Source organism: Ceratotherium simum, chromosome 2, assembly GCF_057802395.1.
Source record: "Ceratotherium simum simum isolate JZ-2026a chromosome 2, ASM5780239v1, whole genome shotgun sequence".
In the NCBI taxonomy this organism is placed as follows: domain Eukaryota; kingdom Metazoa; phylum Chordata; class Mammalia; order Perissodactyla; family Rhinocerotidae; genus Ceratotherium; species Ceratotherium simum.
Genome location: NC_141901.1, coordinates 42,997,771 through 43,018,957, shown reverse-complemented (window position 1 = coordinate 43,018,957; position 21,187 = coordinate 42,997,771). Strand labels below are relative to the sequence as shown.

Here is a 21,187-nt window from a genome sequence, read left to right as displayed (position 1 = left end):
TGGACCCAGAGTCCCACCTCCTCATGTGGTGGCTGAGCCTTGTAGCTGTGGAGCAGGATTGGAGCTCCTTCTTCTAAGGGGCAGGCAGGTGCTCTTCTCACTCTCCCATCCTGCTGGGGCTGGGCGCTGGGGCCAGACTCCCCAACCTTCATCCATATGTGCACCTGCCCCGGTATCCATGGTGAGTGTGCTAGGTTGGTTAAGAGATACCCAACTGCTCCTGTGGATACGGAACTGTACTTGTGGGTATACACACCCAATATGTCCCTGTTCACACTGCCCAGACTCCAGTATTGCTCCTCAGACACAGCCCTGTCTAGGTGCACTTCTGGAAGACCTCCAGAGGAATAAGATTCTACTAGGAGAGAGAGGGTTGTGTGGACATCCTGGGTGAAGAGGGGGTTGGGGCTGGGTCAGGGGGTGCTGGAATGTGGAGGGAAAGGGATAAACCCCTTTTGCTTTCTATGGTGACAAGAGCAAATTTGACAGGCTGGACAGGTTGTCCTGAGCTGAGGCAGGGGATTGGGACCTGAGCAGTGGGGCCTGAAGTCAGAGGTGAGGAAACAGTCAGGGAGGTGAGCCCATGGGGCTCCGAATAGACCCACATTATCACTGCTTCTCATTTGTTATTACCCAGTGAAATGGTTGAGCCCCAGTTAAGGGGCAGGGCTGTCTAATGCCCAGACCTCCCGGAAGGACAGGTTGGGTAGGGAGTGGTGGAAGAAGCACACAGAGCACCGCCTTGGAGGAAGACTTTATTTCATCCCCCATCCCCCAGGCCCACAGCTCATGCAGTGTGGCACACAGCACTGTGTCCCTAGTGGAGAAAGGGCAAGGCGGCCGGGCTGCCTGATTAGTGACTATGGCCATGGCCACCATGGCTATGGCAGTGGCCACCCTCCCCAAGGCCTGGCCCATGGCTGTGGTGATATGGATCAGGGGCATTCTCATGCATCGTCTCATGAGAGGCTTCCGTCAGCCGGGCCACCAGGGTGATGAACTCCTCGAAGTTCAGCTCCTTGTCTTCATTTGTGTCCAGGTCCTCCAAGATACGATTTACGGCTCTCTCATCCTTCTTCTTATTCTGTGGGAGGGGGCGACAGGACAGTCAGGGCAGGGCATGACCAGGGCTGGGGACACAAAACACAGCAAATGACCCAATGGCAAAGGCACAGGGACACCTGGCACCGGAACCTCAATTCAAAAATTAAAAATGACCATGGCTGAGTTCCCACAGTGTAGCAGATGCTGAGCGTGTGCCAGACACTTTCCCACTCATCACGCAGACAATACAGGAGCTGTGATTCTCCCAATTTGCAGAAGAGACACTGAGGTCAAGTGACTTGCCCGAGGTCACACAATCAGTAAATATAGAAATGTCACCTCATTGGGTCCTCATGACAATATTAACAGGAGACTTGGCACCTTCCTTAAGGAAGATTGAAGAAACTGTCTTGGAAAGGGTCATGAGCTTTTGCAGACGGACGGGTCTTGGGAGCAGAGAATGCTAATGCACATTCTGATCCAACTCAGAGCGCAGTCTTGTCCCCTTCCCTCCACTCCTGTCCACTCGGTTCCCTCCTCTCCCTGCCCTCTCGGGGTCACTAATTAGTGACACTCACGTCTACCTGCACCGTGGGAAGTACCTGAGGAAAACAAGCAGGTTCTGATCTCGTGTGGGGACAGAGAGCAGTGTGGGTGCTGCGTGGACCCCAAAGGGACTGATAAAGTATGCAAGGGTGATGTGAGGTGAGGTGAAGGATCCAGGCGTGGCAGAAGGGAGCTCCAGTTGGTTCTGGCTCTGCCACCCACTGGTGGGGGCACCTCAGCTAAGTCCCCTCCTCAGAACATGGGGTGCCCAGCTCATCTCCCAGCCCTTCCGGCTCCTGCAGCACTTCACCACGGTCTGCTTTCCTGCACTTCAGCCATCGCCGCCCAGGAAGAGAATTCACTCCTGAGCAGCCCATGGCCCAGGTCCCAGCTTCCCCTCTGGCCTATCACTCTGCTTCTGGTAGAGGACGTAGGGGCTTGGTGTGAGCATATGGGTCACACGGAGAAAAGCCTTGCCCACACAACCTCTTGGCTGTACCCTCTCATCTGCCCTGAGCCAGTGTCCATCTTGCTGAGATCCACCGCTATGGGGAGCTGTTAGCATCCCTAATACCTCCTACTCCTGCACTTCTCCACCTTTCCAAGATGAGGAGGGGCTCCAGGCTGGCCAGCAGCTCCAGGATCGGAACTGAGACTGGGAACCAATGTCCTACCCTTCTTATCCAGGCCTCTGATTCCCCAAAGTCCCCACATTTAGGAAGAAAACTAAAAGATCCTGTGGAACTAATCCTCCTTTGTCCTAGAACTGCCTAATCATTTTCAGACCAGGGAAATAAACTCACGTGGTACTGAGAGCTTAGCACATGCAATGTTGGGCTGGGTGCTTCCCCTAGGGACACGATTCCTACCATAGACCCTTAGGATTAGAAAGCCATCTCAGGTTTCTCCTTCACGTCCCATCTGAGGCTTGGAGTCTTCTTGGCTTCTGCCAAAGGTCATCCCCAGTTTCTTCCCTCTTCAACGTCTCATCTCAACTCAAATATCATCTCCTCAGCAGGGCCCTTCCTGTCCATCTAATGAGTAACCTCTCCCGATCCAGCCCAAGTCACCCACATTGCCCTCACTTGTTTTCTTTTGGACAATTGTTGACATTGGATTTCTCTGTGCTCTTTATTGGTCAACATCTTTGCTGTGTGTCTCTCCTGTTGGGACAGTGGGACTCTGTTCGCCACTACATGCCCTTTACTGGCACACAGCACACGTTCGGTCAGTCAGTCTTTTCCTGACTCTCTCAGGCCATCTGACTTGGAACACCTCCAGTAACAGGGCTCCCGCTGCCTCTGGAGGGTACATTGAAGGAGCTAGAATTTTCTCCTCAACAATTGCAGACTGCACCCCATCTTTCATCCTTAGCCCAGACTCTTGCCAGGCTGGGTCAGGCCTGACAGGAATCCAGCCCTACCTGGAGGAAGTTTGCCAGCTCTTTTTGCACCAGCTGTTTGAATTCTTTCTGGTTCAGGGTGTCCGGGTGCCCCAGCCGCACAGAATACTGGTGGAAGACGTTGATGATAGTCTCTATGCTCCTCTCCATCTGGGACAATTCCGCCATATTCCTGCACTCTGTCTGAGGATGGAGAAGCAAGGGTTCAGGTGCTTAGAAGAAAAGGCTCTCAAGCTTCCATGACACCTCCCGCTGGCTGCTGGCAGGAATAAAGGGGGCAACACAGAATAAAAAGAAAGCATGGCCTGCAACTGAGCTGGGAGACAACCATCTCCCACACATGGAGAATGGTTTATAGAATATCAGGAGAAAGTCGAAAGCAGAGCATTTGAGGACAGAAGGCTCCAGGAGAACATGACCTAAGAAAATGTGAAGGAAGCTTTAGAGTGGGCAAGTCAATCAGGAAGGGCTTCCAAGAGGAGGATTGTTTGAAAGGAACATGGTGGGGGAGTACAGAAAGCGGGCAGGTCGGCTCCTGCCCTGGGTAGCTGGCAGCTACACTTACCCACGCCAAGGAGCCACACAGAGAGGTTTGACAGCGCGGTGCAGGCCCTGCATTTATAGGCTGCCCCTGCCAGGACACTAAGCCCTCTCACCGGAAGGTTGCTTCACAGATGAGCAGTGTGGTAACCTTGAGCTGGGCTGTCACCGGCAGGAAGGGGACTAGGTCAGAACAGGAAATGTTACATAGCTCCTTTTGCCACTTTGTGAAATTCCTGGCCAGGGCCTGCAGCTGGTTTGTGAGGAAGCTGGTTGGTTAGTTCACTTCCCCTCCACCCCAACCCCTGCCCTCCCTGAGCAAGCCAAGACAGATAATGGACATATCCAGTATTTTCCAGAAAGCAGAGAAGGGAAATTAAAAAATTTTTGATTGTTAAAAAGTCTAATTCTCTGAAAGCGCTAGGCAGGCAGGCAGAGGAGTCAGGTGTGGTTCCAAAATGATTTGTTAGCGTCTCTACCTCAGACTCTGAATTTCTTCAGACACTGAACCTCTTCCTGGACAAGAAAGGGCTGCCCCACCACCTGGGCCAGGAGTGCACTGGGAATGACAACACCCTATAGCTCAGAACCAACTCCCAGGGGAGACTTTGGGGCCAGTGAGGTTCCAGGAGGGATGTGGTTGACACGATTTGACAGGTATAGCCTTGGGGAGCAGGCATTCCAGGCAGGACTGGGAACTTGGCTGAAAATTGTGAGAGTGGCAGACATCAGAGAAATGCAGAGATGAAGGAGGTCATGAGATGGCCCACAGGACCTTCATGGGCTTCATGTAGAGAAAGCCTCCATCATCATGGTGGAGAAGCAGAGGCCACACAATGTGTGCTTGGAGCTATGAAGAGTTATGTGGCCCCCGTGGGATTCCTAGAAACCTGGGAAGACGACTAATGCTGACAGATCCTGTGCTCCAGCAAGCTCCTGGAGAAGGTGTCAGACCCAACGGTGCATGAGGCAGGCCAAGTCATGGCAGGGCCACCTTCACAAAGGGTTTGGTGCAGAGGGATTCCAACTCTCTTGGAGTCATTGAGGCTAATTCCAGAAGGGAGAATGCACTGATCCATAGCAAGTGGGAAAAGAAACAAGGACATTTCTCATTTGAGAGACTGGCTAAGGGCTCTGTACAAACCAAGGCACCACCGGGGACTATGAGTTCTAATCAGAGCATCTATCCATTGGGAACTTCTAAAGTTTGGGTCTGGGGAAGGGGCTGTGTCTGAGATAACCTCTAAGATCCTTGGGAAAATAAAAATAGCCATCCTTTCACCTGACCTGTGGGAAAGATGGCCATTTTCTGGTGACTTGACCCCATTCTGTATATCTGCCTTAGCATTCCAGAAATTAAGGCTAATGCCCACAGGAGATGAAAGCGCGGAGCTCCCCACCCCACAAGGATTCAGCTTAGTTAATTTAAGGGTATTAACTGCCTGCCCCCAGCTGCAGAAACACTAGCGGAAGGTGGTTAAAAAATCAGGACGGGGAGACACGGCCAGACACCTCTCCCATGGCCATGCAAAAGGAACTCTGCTCCCACAGCTCGCATCCTACCACCAAGAATGAAGAGAGGGAGAGAGTTTCCTAGGTAGAGAACAATGGCAGCCCCTTCTCAGCCTGCAGGAGCCCCAGAACTGGGGAAGCCTATCACCTTGCAGATGAGAACTTGTGGGTAAAAACTTGGTCTGGGTACCAGCCCACGCTGTGTCCAAATCCAAATCACCACACCACTGGCTTAAAGCTTAAAACAGGAGCTATTCACCCCTAGGGTGGATGGGACCATCAGAGATGCCACTAGACTGAGTGGCAGGTGTTGGGGTTGGTGTATCAATGTAAGCAATTAGTTCCCTGAAGGGGGTGGCAGGAAATCCACTCTCATTCAGGCTCCCTGCCTGGTTCCTGGGGTGCCCCAGGAGAATCCAACCTCACAGTGAGCTGGTCTCCAGGAAGGCACACCTTCCTTGCTCTTGCAGAACAGACTTTGGAAAGAGTCAATTATCATCTTAAAAGGACTGTATAACACTTTAACTGGATGAATTGTGTGGTATGTGAACTATATCTCAATAAAGCTATTTTGGTGGGAGAGGTTTCTGTTTTTCTAAAGGACTCCATAGACATTTTGGGGCAAGGAAGGTTTATAACAGAGACCATCTACTGGCAGATGCTTGACCAGCTGGGAATGGTTTTGTTGGTGAGAGAATTGCAGCAAGTTTTTCAGAGTAGGCGAGGCAGAGAGCTATCTTGAAGCAGTTCTGTGTTCCTCTGTTGGGCAGTGGTGTTGAGATGCCTGCCCTCTGACCCCCAGTGTGCAGTCAGCAGTGCTGTTGGCCAATTGGGGGGAAAGAAATCTCCTGGATAGATGATGTAAGAGAGACATATTGGCCCACCTGGATCCACGAGCAGTAAAAGTTTCCTGAAGTCAAATTACCGTGAGGGAAAGGGGAGACCATCCAGTAACAAAGGAGGCACAGGGAGAGTAAGAGCTGCTGATGGAAACTCTTCCAGACCCAGCCTTCTGTGTATTTTGGGTAACAAGTCCTGAGCATCAGAGTAGGAACTCAAAAGAGCAGAACTTGTTCCCACCACAGAGCACCGCTGAGCCTGGGCTTTATAGAGGCATCCCAGCAGCTGGATGGACAAGTATCCTCTACAGAATTGTGTGGATGGTCTTCAACATCAGTCCTATAGCAAACAGAGGCAACCGCTACTGTCTGTCCTCCAGTTCATGAGAGCAGAATTGATCCCCAGACCCCCACTGGCCTGAGGGAGCCCTTGGCTTAGGAAGGAGGTAGCAGGCATCCTCCTAATAGGAGATGTGGGAGCTTGAGCAACTAACTGGGAAAATAAAAAACACATAACTGAGCCAGCCCTTATGGCCAAGTGGTTAAAGTTAGGTGATCACCACTTCAGCCACCCAGGTTTGCTTCCTGGTCGCAGAACCACACCACCTGTCTGTCAGTTGCCATGGTGTGGTGGTGGCTCACATACAAGAACTAGAACGACTTACAACTAGCATGTACAACCATGTACTGGGTCTTGGGGAGCAAAAAAAACAAGAGGAAGATTGGCAACAGATGTTAGCTCAAGGCAAATAATTCCCTGCAGGAAAAAAAAAAAAGACAAAAAAGCAGGGAGAGTGACATTAGCATCACGGTGGAGTGAGCTTTCCCCCTTAAACTCTCCCCTCTAAGATATGACAAAAAGGACATTCATGTACCAACAGAGGACATTCACACAACACAAAAGATGTTGAGAGACCCACGTAGCTTTACATCTGAAGACGGAGGTGCTGGAACCCCCAGAGGAAGTGGAAGGACATAAGGAGAACTCCTTTCCTTCCCCAATGACAGCAACCCTGAGATCGAGACCACACGGCTCTCAGAGAGATGGGAGAGGGATGGTCCTCCACCTGAAAACCATTGCTCTCCAAGTTCCCTCACAGCTCGTGGGTAACTCCCTCATGAAGGGAACAGAACTGTTGCATGGGTGTCTTCATCAATTTAGCACCCCAGGAAGTCAGATAGTGAGGGAAGAGCAAGAAGCCCCTGGGATCCGGTAGGTGAAAGTCAGTACCCCTTTCCGCCCGCCCAGCACTTCAGCTCAGCCATCCCTCAGCCTCAACTGCTTCAGCTCAGCCACACTTCAGCTCACCTGGTTGGCAAGAGCACCCACAGATTGCAGTGGGCTCAGAATACACAGCTCTTGACCTCCACCTAGTGGCAGCAGGTGCAACCAGATATTTTCAGGATGAGGAAAAATAAGTCCACACTCCTAAGGACCATGCAAAAATATATTAAATCTCCAGAACAGAAGGGAGATGACAAGCACCCAGAAACCAACCCTGAAGGCACAGAAATCTACAACCTAAACGACAGAGAAGAGAAATTCAAAATAGATAACATAAGAAAGCTCAACGAATTACAATAAAATACAGACAGACAATTTAATGAAATCAAGAGCTTCTTCACAAAAGAAATTGAAACTATAAAGAAAAGCCAATCAGAAATGTTGGACATGAAAAACACAATGGGAGAGATGAAGAAAAATCTGTAATCTGTAAAGAACATAGCTGATAATATGGAGGAAAGAATTAGCATTATTGAGGATAGGAAAGCAGAAATGCTTCAAATGGAGGAGGAGAGAGAACTAAGACTAAAAAGAAATGAAGAAATTCTCTGAGAGATATCTGACTCAATTAGGAACTGCTACATAAGGGTTATAGGTACTCCAGAGGGAGAAGAGATGGAAAAAGGAGCAGACAGCTTGTTCAAAGAAATAATAGATGAGAACTTCCCAAACCTGGGGAAGGAGCTGGAAATACAAGTGAATGAAGTCAGTAGATCTCCCAAATATATCAAGAAAAAAAGATCCTCTCCAAGGGCTTATAGTGGTAAAGCTGGCATAAGTCAATGACAAAGAAAAAATATTAAGGGCAGCAAGACAAAAAAAATAACATACAAAGGAATTCCAATTAGGCTTTCAGCAGATTTCTCAGCAGAAACTTTACAGGCTAGGAGAGAGTGGAATGATATATTCAAAATTCTGAAAGACAAAAACTTTTAGCCAAGAATACTATCCAGTGAAAATATCCTTCAGATACAATGGAGAAATAACAACTATCCCAGATAAACAAAAGCTAAGGGAGTTCATTGCCACAAGACACCCACTACAAGAAATGCTCAAGAAAGCCCTAATGCTTGGAAAAAAGAAAAAAAGAGAAAGGGAATACAAAGCTTTGAGCAAGGAGAAAAATAGGTAGACAAAATCAGAAAAAATCCAGCTCTGTATCAGAATAGGTTAGCAAACACTTAATTATAACATCAGAGATTAAGAGAAGGAAGACACCAAAAATAAATATAATCTCACCACTTTAAACACAAACTCACAACACAAGACAGAATAAGTTGTGACAATAATAACTTAGAAGAGGAAGAAGAAAGCAATGGAATCAACTTAGAGGAAATAAGAGGCCATCAGAAAATGGACTATCTCATCTATGAGATTTATTATACAAACCTCATGGTAACCACTAAACAAATAATCAGAAGAGAGACGGAGATGATAAATAAAGAGAGAACTAAGAAAACCATCATACAGAACTACCAAACTGAATTGGTAGTCTGAACCACATGGGTTGAGAAACAAAGAAAATGCAAAAGAACTGGATAATGAGCAATAAAATAGCAACATTAAGCCCTCATATATCAATAATCACTCTAAATGTAAATGGATTGAGTTCTCCAATCAGAAGACCCAGAGTGGGTGGATGGATTAAAAAACAAGATCCAACAATATGCTGCCTCCAGAAAACACATCTCAGCTCTAAAGACAAACACAGGCTCAGAGTGAAAGGATGGAAGACAATACTTCAAGCTAATGGCAAAGAAAAGAAAGCAGGTGTTGCCATAATTATGTAAGGCAAAGTAGACTTCAAGATAAAACAGGTAATGAGAGACAAAGAGGGACAATATATAGTGATAAAAGGGACACTCCACCAAGAAGACATATCACTTATAAATATATATATGCACCCAACACAGGAGCACCAAAGTACATAAAGCAACTACTAACAAACCTGAAAGGAGATATTAACAACAACACAATAATAGTAGGGGATCTTAACACCCCACTTACATCAATGAATAGATCACCCAGACAGAAAACCAATAAGGAAATAGTGGATTCAGATGAAAAATTAGATGAGGTGGACATAATAGGTATATATAGAGCACTCCACCTAAACACAGCAGATTACACATTCTTCTCAAGCACACATGGAACTTTCTCAAGGATAGACCATATGTTGGGAAACAAGGCAAACCTCTAAAAATTTAAGAAGATTGAAATCTTAACAAGCATCTTTTCCGACCATAATGCTATGAAACTACAAATCAACTACACAAAGGAAACTGGGAAAGTGACAAAGACCTAGAGACTAAACAACATGCTACAGAACAACCAGTGGGTCATTGAGGAAATTAAAGGAGAAATCAAAAAACATCTGGAGACAAATGAAAATGAAAACACGCCATACCAACTCATATGGGATGCAGCAAAAATGGTCCTGAGAGGGAAACTCGTAGCAATACAGGCCCATCTTAACAAACAAGAAAAATATCAAATAAGCAACCTTAAGCTACACCTGACAAAATTAGAAAAAGAAGAACAAACAAAGCCTAAAGTCAGCATAAGGAGGGAAATAATAAAGATTAGAGCAGAAATAAATGAAATTGAAAAAAAAAACAGTAAAAAGGGTAAATGAAACAAAGAGCTGGTTCATTGAGAAGATAAACAAAATTGACAAACTCTTAGCCGGACTCACCAAGAAAAATAGAGAGAAGACTCAGATAAATAAAATTAGAAATGAAAGAGGTGAAATGACAACCGATACCACAGAAATACAAAGGATTATAAGAGAATACTATGAAAAACTATATACCAACATATTGGACAATCTAGAAGAAATAGATAAATTCTTAGACTCATACAAGCTCCCAAAACTGAATCAAGAAGAAATAGAGAATCTGAATAGACCAATCACAAGTAAAGAGATTGAAACAGTAATCAAAAACCTCCCAAAAAATAAAAGTCCAGGACCAGATGGCTTCTCTGGAGAATTTTAGCAAACATTCAAAGAAGATTTAATACCTATCCTTCTCAAACTATTCCAAAAAATAGAGGAAGATGGAACACTTCCTAACACATTCTATGAGGCCAACATCACCCTGATACCAAAGCCAGGCAAAGACAATACTAAGAAGGAAAACTATAGGCCAATATTGCTGAAGAACATAGATGCAAAAATCCTCAACAAAATATTGGCAAACCGAATACAGCAATACATTAAAAAGATCTTGGGCCGACCCCGTGGCTTAGTGGTTAAGTGCGCGCACTCCACTACTGGTGGCCCGGGGTTCGGATCCCGGGTGCTCACCGACACACCACTTCTCTGGCCATGCTGAGGCTGCATCCCACATACAGCAACTAGAAGGATGTGCAACTATGACGTACAACAATCTACTGAGGTTTTGGGGGGAAAAAAAGGAGGAGGACTGGAAAGAGATGTTAGCTCAGAGCCAGTCTTCCTCAGCAAAAAGAGGAGGATTAGCATAGATGTTAGCTCAGGGCTGATCTTCCTCACAAAAAACAAAAGAGAGAGAGATCTTACACCATGATCAAATGGGATTTATACCAGGGACACAGGGATGGTTCAACATCTGCAAATCAATCAATGTGATACACCACATTAACAAAACGAGGAATAAAAACCACACGATCAGGGCTGGCCCCATGGTGTAGCAGTTAAGTGCGCATGCTCCGCTGCTGGCAGTCTGGGTTCGGATCCCGGGCGTGCACTGATGCACCATTTGTCAGGCCATGCTGTGGTGGTGTCCCATATAAAGTAGAGGAATATGGGCACGGATGTTAGCCCAGGGCCAGTCTTCCTCAGCAAAAAGAGGAGGATTGGCATGGATGTTAGCTCAGAGCTGATCTTCCTCACACACAAAAAAAAAACACATTATCATCCCAATAGTTGCAGAGAAGACATTTGACAAATCCAACATCCATTTGTGACAAAAACTTGCAACAAAATGGGTATAGAAGGAAAGTACCTCAACATAATAAAGGTCATATAAGACAAACCCACAGACAACAACATACTCAATGGGGAAAAACTGAAAACCATCCTTCTGAGAACAGGAACAAGACAAGTGTGCCCACTCTTGCCACTCTTATTCAACGTAGTACTGGAGGTTTTGGCCAGAGCAATTAGGCAAGAAAAAGGAATCCAAATATTCAATGAAGAAGTGAAACTCCTGCTGTTTGCAGATGATGTGATTTTATATATAGAAAACCCTAAAGAATCCATCGGAAAAATATTAGAAATAATCAACAACTACAGGAAAATTGCAGGGTAGAAAATCAACTTACAAAAATCAGTTGCATTTCTATACTCTAATAATGAACTAACAGAGAGAGAACTCAAAAAGACAATCCCATTTACAATCACAACAAAAAGAATAAAACATCTACAAATAAACTTAACCAAGGATGTGAAAGGCCTATACAATGAAAACTATAAGACATTATTGAAAGAAATCGATGGTGACATAAAGAAATGGAAAGATATCCCATGCACATGGGTTGGAAGAATAAACATAGTTAAAATGTCCATATTACCTAAAGCAATCTACAGAGTAAGTGCAATTCCAATCAGAATCCCGAAGACATTCTTCACGGAAATAGAACAAAGAATACTAAAATTCGTATGGGGCAACAAAAGACCCTGAATAACCAGAGTAACCCTGAGAAAAAAGAACAAAGCTAGAGGTATCACAATCCCTGACTTCAAAATATACTACAAAGCCATAATAATCAAAACAGCATGGTACTGGTATAAAAACAGACACACAGATCAATAGAACAGAATTGAGAGCCCAGAAATAAAACCACACATCTATGGACAGCTAATCTTCAACAAAGGAGCTAAGAACATACAATGGAGAAAGGACAGTCTCTTCAATAAATGGCATTGGGAAAACTGGACAGCCACATGCAAAAGAATGAAAGTAGACCATCTTCTTTCGCCATACACAAAAATTAACTCAAAATGGATCAAAAACTTGAAGGTAATATCTGAAACTACAAAACTCCTGGAAGAAAATATAGGCGGTACACTCTTTGAAATCAGTCATAGAAGGATTTTTTTGAATTCCATGTCTACATGGACGAGGGAAACAAAAGAAAAACAAAACATGTGGGACTTCATCAGACTAAAGAGCTTCTTCAAGGCAAATGAAACCAGGATCAAAATGAAAAGACAACCCACCAGCTGGGAGAACATATTTGAAAATCACATAATATTAATCTCCATAATATATAAAGAACACACACAACTGAACAACAAAAAAGCAAACAACCCAATCAAAAAATGGGCAGAGGATATGAACAGACATTTTCCCAAGGGAGATACAGAGATAGCCAATAGCCACATGAAAAGATGTTCAACACCACTAATCATCAGGGAAATGCAAATCAAAACAACACTAAGATATCACCTTCCACCCATTAGAAGGGCTATAATCACCAAGACAAAAAATAACAAATATTGGAGACGTTGTGGAGAAAAGGAAACCCTCATTCACTGCTGGTGGGAACACAAAATGGCACAGCCTCTAGGGAAAACAGTAGGGAGATTCCTCAAAAGAATTAAAAATAGAAATACCTTATGATCCAGCTATCCCACTACTGGCTAGTTATCCAAAGAACCTGAAATCAACAATCCAAAGAGACTTATGCACCCCTATGTTCATTGCAGCATTATCCACTATAGCCAAGAAGTGGAAGAAACCCAAGTGCCCTTCAACTGGTGACTGGATAAAGAAGATATATATACATATATATATATATATATATATGTATACACAATGGAGTACCACTCAGCCATTAAAAAAAGACAAAATTGTCCCATTTGCAACAACATGGATGGACCTGGAGGGTATTATGTTAAGTGAAATAAGATAGACAGAGAAAGACAAAAACCACGTGATTTCACTCATATGTGGAAGATTAACACATGGAAAGATAGAACTGTTTGGTGGTTACCAGAGGGAAGGGAGGTGGGGGATGGGCACAAGGGTTGCAGGGACACATTTATATGGTGACTGACTAACAATAATGTACAACTAAAACTTCACAATCTTATAAACTATTATGACATCAACAAAAATATAAATTTAAAAAAAAAAACAAGTGATTAATCAAACAATAATGTTGCCTTTGGGGGTTCTGTGGAAGACTCTTATCTCATGGATCAATTGACTGCCCAAGAATTGGAGCCAGCTGCTTTTTGAGACTCTAGCTGTGATGGTGTCACAAGAGTGGTTGATAGGGCTGGATGTGATGTTGACCACCAAATGTCAAGGCTGGGGTGGGCTGAGTTGAAGTATTCCTATAGGACATCTTCAAACGCTTCAACAGCACAGAGTGATGGGCAGAATATTCTAGAGGAAAAAAGGCAAGCAAAGTGGTTTTTGAATTTATTGAAAAGTGAATTTTCTGTGAGACCCAGAACAGATATCAGAAGAGGGAAGTGCTTCAGAAATGATTCTTGAGGTCCCTGCCTCAGACTGTGAATTTCTAAATCTCTGAACCTTGTCCTAGAGGAGGGGACTCAGAGTATCTGATGTCTCCAGTGTCCTAGTGTGTGGTACCATCTGTCCTGCTCCAAGCCTGGTTTTCCAGATGCAGGTTGTGGGAGAGCCCATTCAGCCTACGGAGAAATCTAAGAGTTACCAGCAAGTAAATCTGCTTTCCAGTGAAGACATTCATAGACTCAGGGGAAGAACTAGTCCAACTTGTCTGGGGCACTTTCCAAAAAAAACTGCAAAAGTAGCAGTTATTCAGAAAGAGAAATGAAACGCAGAAACGAGAGTGCCCTGCAGGGTATTCATTTATTCCACACATCCAATGCCTCCAGAGCTCCCATTACTTCTCATTTATTTTTCTTGTCTTATAACACTGGCTAGGGCCTCCAACACAAATGTTAAATAGAAATGGTAATGGGTGTGTGGGGGCTCAGGGCAGACTGCCCCAAGATGTGCCACAGTGGCATATTGACTATTTGGAACTAAAGTTACTTGAGAAACAGCTGGTGCAAAAAGGGCACTCTGACGATCCTCTGTCTCCCCTTGAAAGCAGGAAATATTTCTCCCTTGTGGAAACATGACCTCAGTGTACCAGGAGGTAGAGAGACATCCTGATAGCCAGAGATGGGGAATTCAGGGCCAAGAAGGCTGTGTCAACAAACTCTGCTTTGGATCCTCATGAATTAAGCAACCAAAGCCTAAGTTTCTTTGTCTTCTCAATACTTACAAACTCATTGTTCTTCTCTAAAAACTATAAAAGCTGCTTGCCTTGGTCACTTCTTGTATCCCATTTCTATGGGACCTCTGAACGCACAAATTAAATTTGATTTTTTGTCTCCTGTCAATCTGTCTTGTGTGAATTTAATCATTAGACCAGCCAAAAGAACTCAAAGGGGATGGGGGGAAATTGTCCCCTCTGTGTCAGGAGCATCCTGTCTTCTTCCTGTCTTTAAAAAGAAATGTCCAACGTTTCTACATTAAGTACAATATTTACGATTAGTTCTTAAAAAATACACTTTATCAAGGAGGGTTCTAGGACCAAAGCAGGAAAGAAATCCAGAGCATCGTATTTTGGGTAGATATTTCCCTCTAGAAAGCACTGCCAAAAACTGTGCCACAGACAAACAAGCTGCTGAGCAAGCTGACCTGGATGGAGCCTTTGCTGGGCTGGGTCGATGACGAGCCTCTACATGTGCTTTGGCTGCAGGATAGCGCCATGTTTTCTGCTGCTCACAAGGCCTATTCTGGAGGAAGGGGAGGAGGCTCCTGGCCACTGAAAGAAGGATGGGTACAGATCCTGTGAAAGAGGTCTTTTGCCAAAGGCCTGTGCCCTGACCTTAGCAGGCAGTTCAGACCGTGATTTTGCAAATAAGAGAATTGTTCTCTTGAGAATTTCCACAGCTCCTAAGACTGGAAGAAGCCTCCCCACCCTGGAAGGGAGGGAGAATTGTTACTGGGACAACACCTAAAAGCTTAGGGAAATCAGAATGCCAACATTCTTGTTCTCTGATCGTTGACTAGAGGATTGCTCACACCAGGAAAAAAAAAACCCACAGTAGTCCAGGCCCTGAGGCATGCCTGGTGAAGTCCTGGACAGAGGAGGGGTGCCCAAGATGGAAGTTCCTCTGGTACCTGCTGTGCCTTGCTACTCACTCATGGATGGCAAAGACCCTGTAGGAGGTAAAGACATAGAGGCCAGAAAGGCTGGCAGAGGGAGGCTGGGTCCTCTGCACACAGGATGGAAGCCCGCTAGAAGAGACCATTGTGTCTTAACCAGGGTTTCTTGCCTGGAGACAGTGAGGGATCTAATCCCAGCTCTGTCACTTGCCAGATTAGTAAATTTGGTCAAGGTTTTTAACCTCTCTGAATCTCCTCATATGCAACACAGAAAGAGTAATTATCTCTCTCAGTGGGTTGTTATGAGAAGTAAATGAGATAGGCAATCCCAAAGTCTACTGCCAAAAGACAAAATTATCAACAAACAGAGTGGGCCCATGTCAAAATTTTTGTTTTAATTCATTAATGAGAGAATCAGCAAAAGAGATATTTTAAAGCTGGTTTGAAGAATATTTGAGAACATGCAAAGAAAGTCAGGAAAGGAATGCCAAAGTAAAATTCTTAAGCTAGATCTAAGACTCTTTTAACTTTCAACAGGGCAATAAAAACAATAACAGTTAGAGGTTTAACATCTCTATGGGCTATTAAATCATATCACCCCGTCAAGCAGATATAAACTGTCTACTTCTTTATTCACTGTGACTTGTTAATCAAATATACTGCACCGACCATATTCGACTTCCTGAAAGTGCCAGATGATGGATGATTAGCCAGTAGCAAGTGCTTGCTTCTATTCAGCAGACTCTGGCATGAGATCAAGGATGTAAGCAATCACCATTTTGTCTTTTTCCAGGTTTGAGATGGTTTGTTCCTTTCACACTGACACCCCACAGGAGCCCAACAAGAGTTGGTAGCTTGCCCTCGCCTCTTCAACCTTTTTGAAGTTAGGCTGGATTCCCCAAGTCAGGAAGCCAGAAGACAGGCTGCTATCTGAACCCAACCAGAATGGTTCTGGCTGCCAAGTGGAGCGATGTAGGGGAAGGCTTTTTCATTGGCATAAGCTCTCTTGTTCAGCTGCTAGACATTAACTGCCAAATTCCAGATCCTCACCATGCCCTTCATGACTCTTGCCACAACCATGAGGAACTTGGCTCAAGTCAAGACCCTAGGGTGGAGAACACAATCATCCCAGTGAGGGTTGAAGGGTCCCTGCTGTGTTGATGCAGTGGCCCAGTGCCTAATACATGCAGAGGGACCCCAAGCCAGCCTCCATATACCAGGTCACAGGGCACCCCCAGCTTACAGAGCAGGAGAGCTGTAAAGGGGTGTGGGCAGCAGGAGAGAAACCAGTTTAGTCCTTAAGCAACACACGTCCCCACTGAGTCCAACCACACACAAAACAACAACAATAGAAATATTCCCCCTTTCCTTTCTAAACCCAGGACCTAGAACAAGTATTCCTAATCTTTTAGGGGTCTTGGACACTTTTAAGAATCCAATGAAACCATGGAGGAATGTGCTTATACACATATACTAACAACGAGGCATTCAACTTCAATTCTATTTCAGAGACCCACAAATAGGGCACAATGCACTGGATTAGAATCATCACCAGGAGGGATGACTCAGGAGTGGGCATCATGGTTGGCCAAGCCAGAGGATGCCAGTGGCCCAAAAAGAGTCCTTACCATGGCGACTTCCTGCCTGGCACTGCTGCCTGACAACTACCTTCCAATTTCCACTCACACGTCTAACTTCCCACCACCAGAAATTTTCATCCTGCACAGTGGTTGCCCCATTCGCTTGGCTGTGAAAACAGAGGCGTAGCAACCTGGGAAGGGAGCAGGTGACTCCGGCTGGCCTGAGGCCCTGGGCAGCTGGACAAGCCCAGCTGCCATGAAAGGGAGCCAACACTCAGCCCTGCACATCCTCTGTCAACTCTGTTTTGGGGAGACCTGGTAAGTGGGATCGTCCCTGTCTGCCACACACTTTGTGATTCCTTTAGGCAGGGCCAGGGAATGGAGCAGCCTTCTCTGAGAGAGAGGAGAGAAATTTCACGGAGGTCTGGACCAAACTCCAGAGCTCCGAAGAAGAGAGCGAAACAGGGAAAAAGAAAGAACTGAGTCATCTAGCATTTTCGGGTGAGGGCATAATCGTTTCCCAAGCTGGTCCTTTCTTCGGCAGAGGGTGAGGGCATAGGGAGAGTTAGCAGTTGCTTTGTGTGTGTGTGTGTGTGTGTGTGTGTGTGTGTGTGTGTGTGTGTGTGTGTTACCCTACCTCCTCCCACACTACTATCCATATCATCCCAGCCTATGCCATCATAGCCGTAGCCATTGCTGGGTTCAGTAATTTGGATGGGGCAGGCCAGGACAAAGCCATAACTTGGGGTATGAACCTTCTGAATAGTCCCCTAGTCCACTCTGCTATGGGCAGAGGCACCATCCCCACCCTGGATTCCCCTTTGCCTTCTCTTCCACGAGGGACAAATCTTTGGGCACCATGCTGACAGACCTGGAGAAAGCCATGGACTCCCTCATTGATGTCTACCACAAGTACTCCCTGGAGAAAGGGAATTACCATTCCATCTATAGGGACGACTTGAAAAGATTGTTAGAGACAGAGTGTCCTTGCTACACAAAGGTGAGGAGGGGCAGGTGTGGTCGGAGTTCTCTGCCTGGCTCTGATGAGGTGCTGGGTCACTGCTCCCCCATGCTGCCCTCTGGAGACAGCCAGGCCTCAGCTCTCCCTGAGATCTTTACACTCTGGCTTCTTCCTCCTCAACCTTCACAGAAAAAGGATGCAGACACATGGGTCACAGAGCTGGACATCAATACAGAGGGTCCACTAACTTCAGGGAGTTCCTCATCCTTGTGATCAAGGTGGGCCTGAAAGCCCATAGAGAGAGCCACAATGTGTAGCAGAGCTGTGGACCCTGGACTTGTCCCTATGGAAAAATAAAGTAGTAGATACCTCAGGCCTCTCTTGGTCTCAAGCTTTTCTCTTGTGGAATGAGGTCCCTGGCAGGTGGAGGTAGGATTGGAAAACCCAAAGGAAGAAAAACAGGCCTCTCTTCTCTCCTGCTCCCCATCTCTGGAAACCTTCGGTGTTTACTGCTGTCTGTTTCCTCCTCGTGTTCTCCCCAAACTATTTCTGAGTCTCTTCCAGCCCCACGTCCCTGAGTCATTTGTTCCAGGACTTAAGGATTCTAAAACGTCCAAGACATTGTAGCTGATGATTTTCCTACTTGTTCCCAAATGGATGATATGGGAACAGGGTGATGTAAGGAAAACTCATCGAGTTCTCTAAACTAAATTTTAATTTGCATCTAAAACTCATAGATGTGGCTCCTGGGATCTTAGGGAGATAACTACATCAAAGTGTGTGTGTGAGAGAGAGAGACAGAGACAGAGAGACAGAGAGAGAGAAACAGAAATACAGAGAGACCTAGAGACAGAGACTGATTCTGTGTGTGGTGTGACTGCAGGTGGATGTTGAGAGTCCTACATTAGGTACACTAATAGTCCCCTGATCCCACACTTGTAATTTCTCCTTAGAGATTTTGGAAGCTTTTGTTCTCTCTCCACTCTCACCTCCCACCTTCATTAAATAATAAATGAATGGGCAGATAGGCCAATACATTAATAGAACTCAACTCAAAGAATAGGGTACTCAAATGCTGCTCTGTGGGGTAAATGCTCTGGTGATTAGTGAATTATCTAAAATAACCTCCCCATCATTACTCTGGATTGTCCAATGGCCTGGGCAAATGGGGAGGCCAGAAGATGGATGGGCATCTCTCACCAGAACCCAACCCCCAAGCTGAGTTTCCATTAACAACCTACAAAAACAGAACCTAATCAAAGTAAAGCATTTATTTGGGATCTAATAATTGCAATTCAGGGAACACAGACTCATGTAGAGACTGAAATAGTGTCCCACTTGGGAGTAAAACTCAGAGGCTGTTAAGGCAAAGAAGGGGGGTTGTATTACAAAGAATTTTAATTTAAGTTGGAGGCAGAGAACTAATTTTGGTCAAACATTGATTGACTGTTGATGCTACCTTCAGCAAGTCCACAATACTCAGTCTTTGTGATTACAATGCTCATTCTTCTACTGACTTGTAAAACAATTGCCATTTTGGCCAGTCCAAAAGTTTGCCCCAGTCCAAGGTTCAAGACAGCAAAGCAGTTTCTGTGGAAAGGCAACTCTGACTCCATTTTATAATGGCTCCACTATATGTCCACAATTTTGACATTTTCCCCTTTTGACCAAGATCTTCCTTTGAAAACATCACTGGTCAACCATTTGAAAGTATTGCTGATAAGACATCCAAGCATTGTTGGTCCCTTGTTGCTAGGCAGGCTCGTTCTTGGCATATTTTGTCTCACCTAGGAGGAAAAGTGGTTTTGTTAGGAACCTTACACCACATTTGAACAACAAGAGTGCCAGAGCAGAGAAAAGCCTTACCATCAAGCTGCTTTAGGGGCAAACATTGTCTGTAGTTCCTCAAAGTTTCTCAGGTGAAGAAGATTCAAAAGCCTCAGCAATCATTTCAAAGCACTGAGTGACCATTATCCTAGTGGTGTTTTTATAACACTGAGCTATGAAAAAGAGAAAGTTTTACAACAACAAGAATTCCTATCATAATAAACAAAATGCTAAGTCCAAATTGGAGAATAGATCTCAACTAGGTGGTTATTCCTGATGTTTTCTGAATTCTAGAGGGATCAGGTATAAAGAAAAGGTAAATGTTTTGTCTTGTTCACAAAGGTGTACCTTATCAAATTGTTTATAGCTTAAGAGAAATGATTTCTATAAATATGCAAAAAAACACATTAAAGCATCCTCCTCAGTTCATGTAGTCCCATATAATTAACAATAGTTCTTGATATTTTGTTAGTAGATTTATGAAGCCATCAGTCTCTCTGTTAGAGTTCCATAATTTCTTACCCAGTTCAGATTTATGATCTAAAAGTTTATCATAAACCTGTATTCTAAAGTAAGTGTCAGAGTCCTTTCCATGATTCTCTCTGAAGATAAAACGTATTTGCAAAGGCATCAGAGTAAAACAATAACTGTCTGTAAATGACAGAATACTTAAAATGGCATGGTTAAAAATTTGATGACAATGCAATTGACAAGGAAATTTGGTTATTTCTGTGACATACAACATTTAAGATAATAACTAGAATTGTGACTGATAACATTATAACAGGACATATCAGACTTTTAGGAATTTCATATAATTTTTAGAACACATATTAATACCATATATGCATACAAGGATATCCATAAAGGTGGCTTAGTGTCAATTATGTGACAATGTTTCCCATGCGCTCTCACATCCCAAATAAGCCTAATCAGTTTAATATCTCCCTTTTTATAAGAAGAGAACAAATTCTTTGAGAAGTCTCAGGGACCTGCTCTAAATTCTCAAAGTTACTTTCAGGTAAAAAAAAAGAAAAAAGACTTTATTTTTATTTTGAATTTTGGGAAGTTAGTCAAAAATATCAAAAGATTTTAAAACATTGGGTCAAATAGGATCATAGGTCACTGTGAAAGAATGTGTAGCTATCCATTTAACCAAAGTGACAACAGAAGATGTTAAAGGCAAACACAGAGTTAAGCAGTTTTGAAAAACCTTAGCTCTCACAATAGAGAGACCTCAGCTTTCTGAACACAAGAAATTATTTTTATAAAACATAGAATTTTTGCCTTTTAGGTAGACTTACTCAAAGATAAAGAAAAACTTGATAATTTCTTTATCAGGAGCAGACTAAAAATACAAGAAAACGGTCCTTTAAGAGAGAAAGAAACAAATTCTAATTTTGTGCCAGCTTCCTTTTGATATTAAAACTCATTTATTTAATTAAATTCATTTCAATCTTAGCCAACTTGATCATGCACAAAACTCTTTTCTCAGGGTTCTTCTGCCACAAAT

General features: G+C 44.3%; 1 protein-coding gene and 1 pseudogene across 1 annotated transcript; one reads left to right on the top strand and one right to left on the bottom strand.

Annotated features, from left to right (window-relative positions):
• Positions 1–737: 737 nt before the first annotated feature.
• On the bottom strand, positions 738–3,664 carry LOC147917931 (protein S100-A9-like). Its single transcript, XM_004436049.3, has 3 exons — positions 3,558–3,664; positions 3,014–3,175; positions 738–1,084 (listed from the first exon to the last, which is right to left on the bottom strand). The coding sequence occupies exons 2-3, from the start codon at positions 3,158–3,160 to the stop codon at positions 854–856; spliced, it is 378 nt and encodes a 125-aa protein (XP_004436106.3). The 5' UTR covers positions 3,161–3,175; positions 3,558–3,664; the 3' UTR covers positions 738–853.
• A 14,081-nt stretch (positions 3,665–17,745) lies between these two features.
• Positions 17,746–18,164, top strand: LOC101388433 (protein S100-A8-like; annotated as a pseudogene).
• Positions 18,165–21,187: the final 3,023 nt, after the last annotated feature.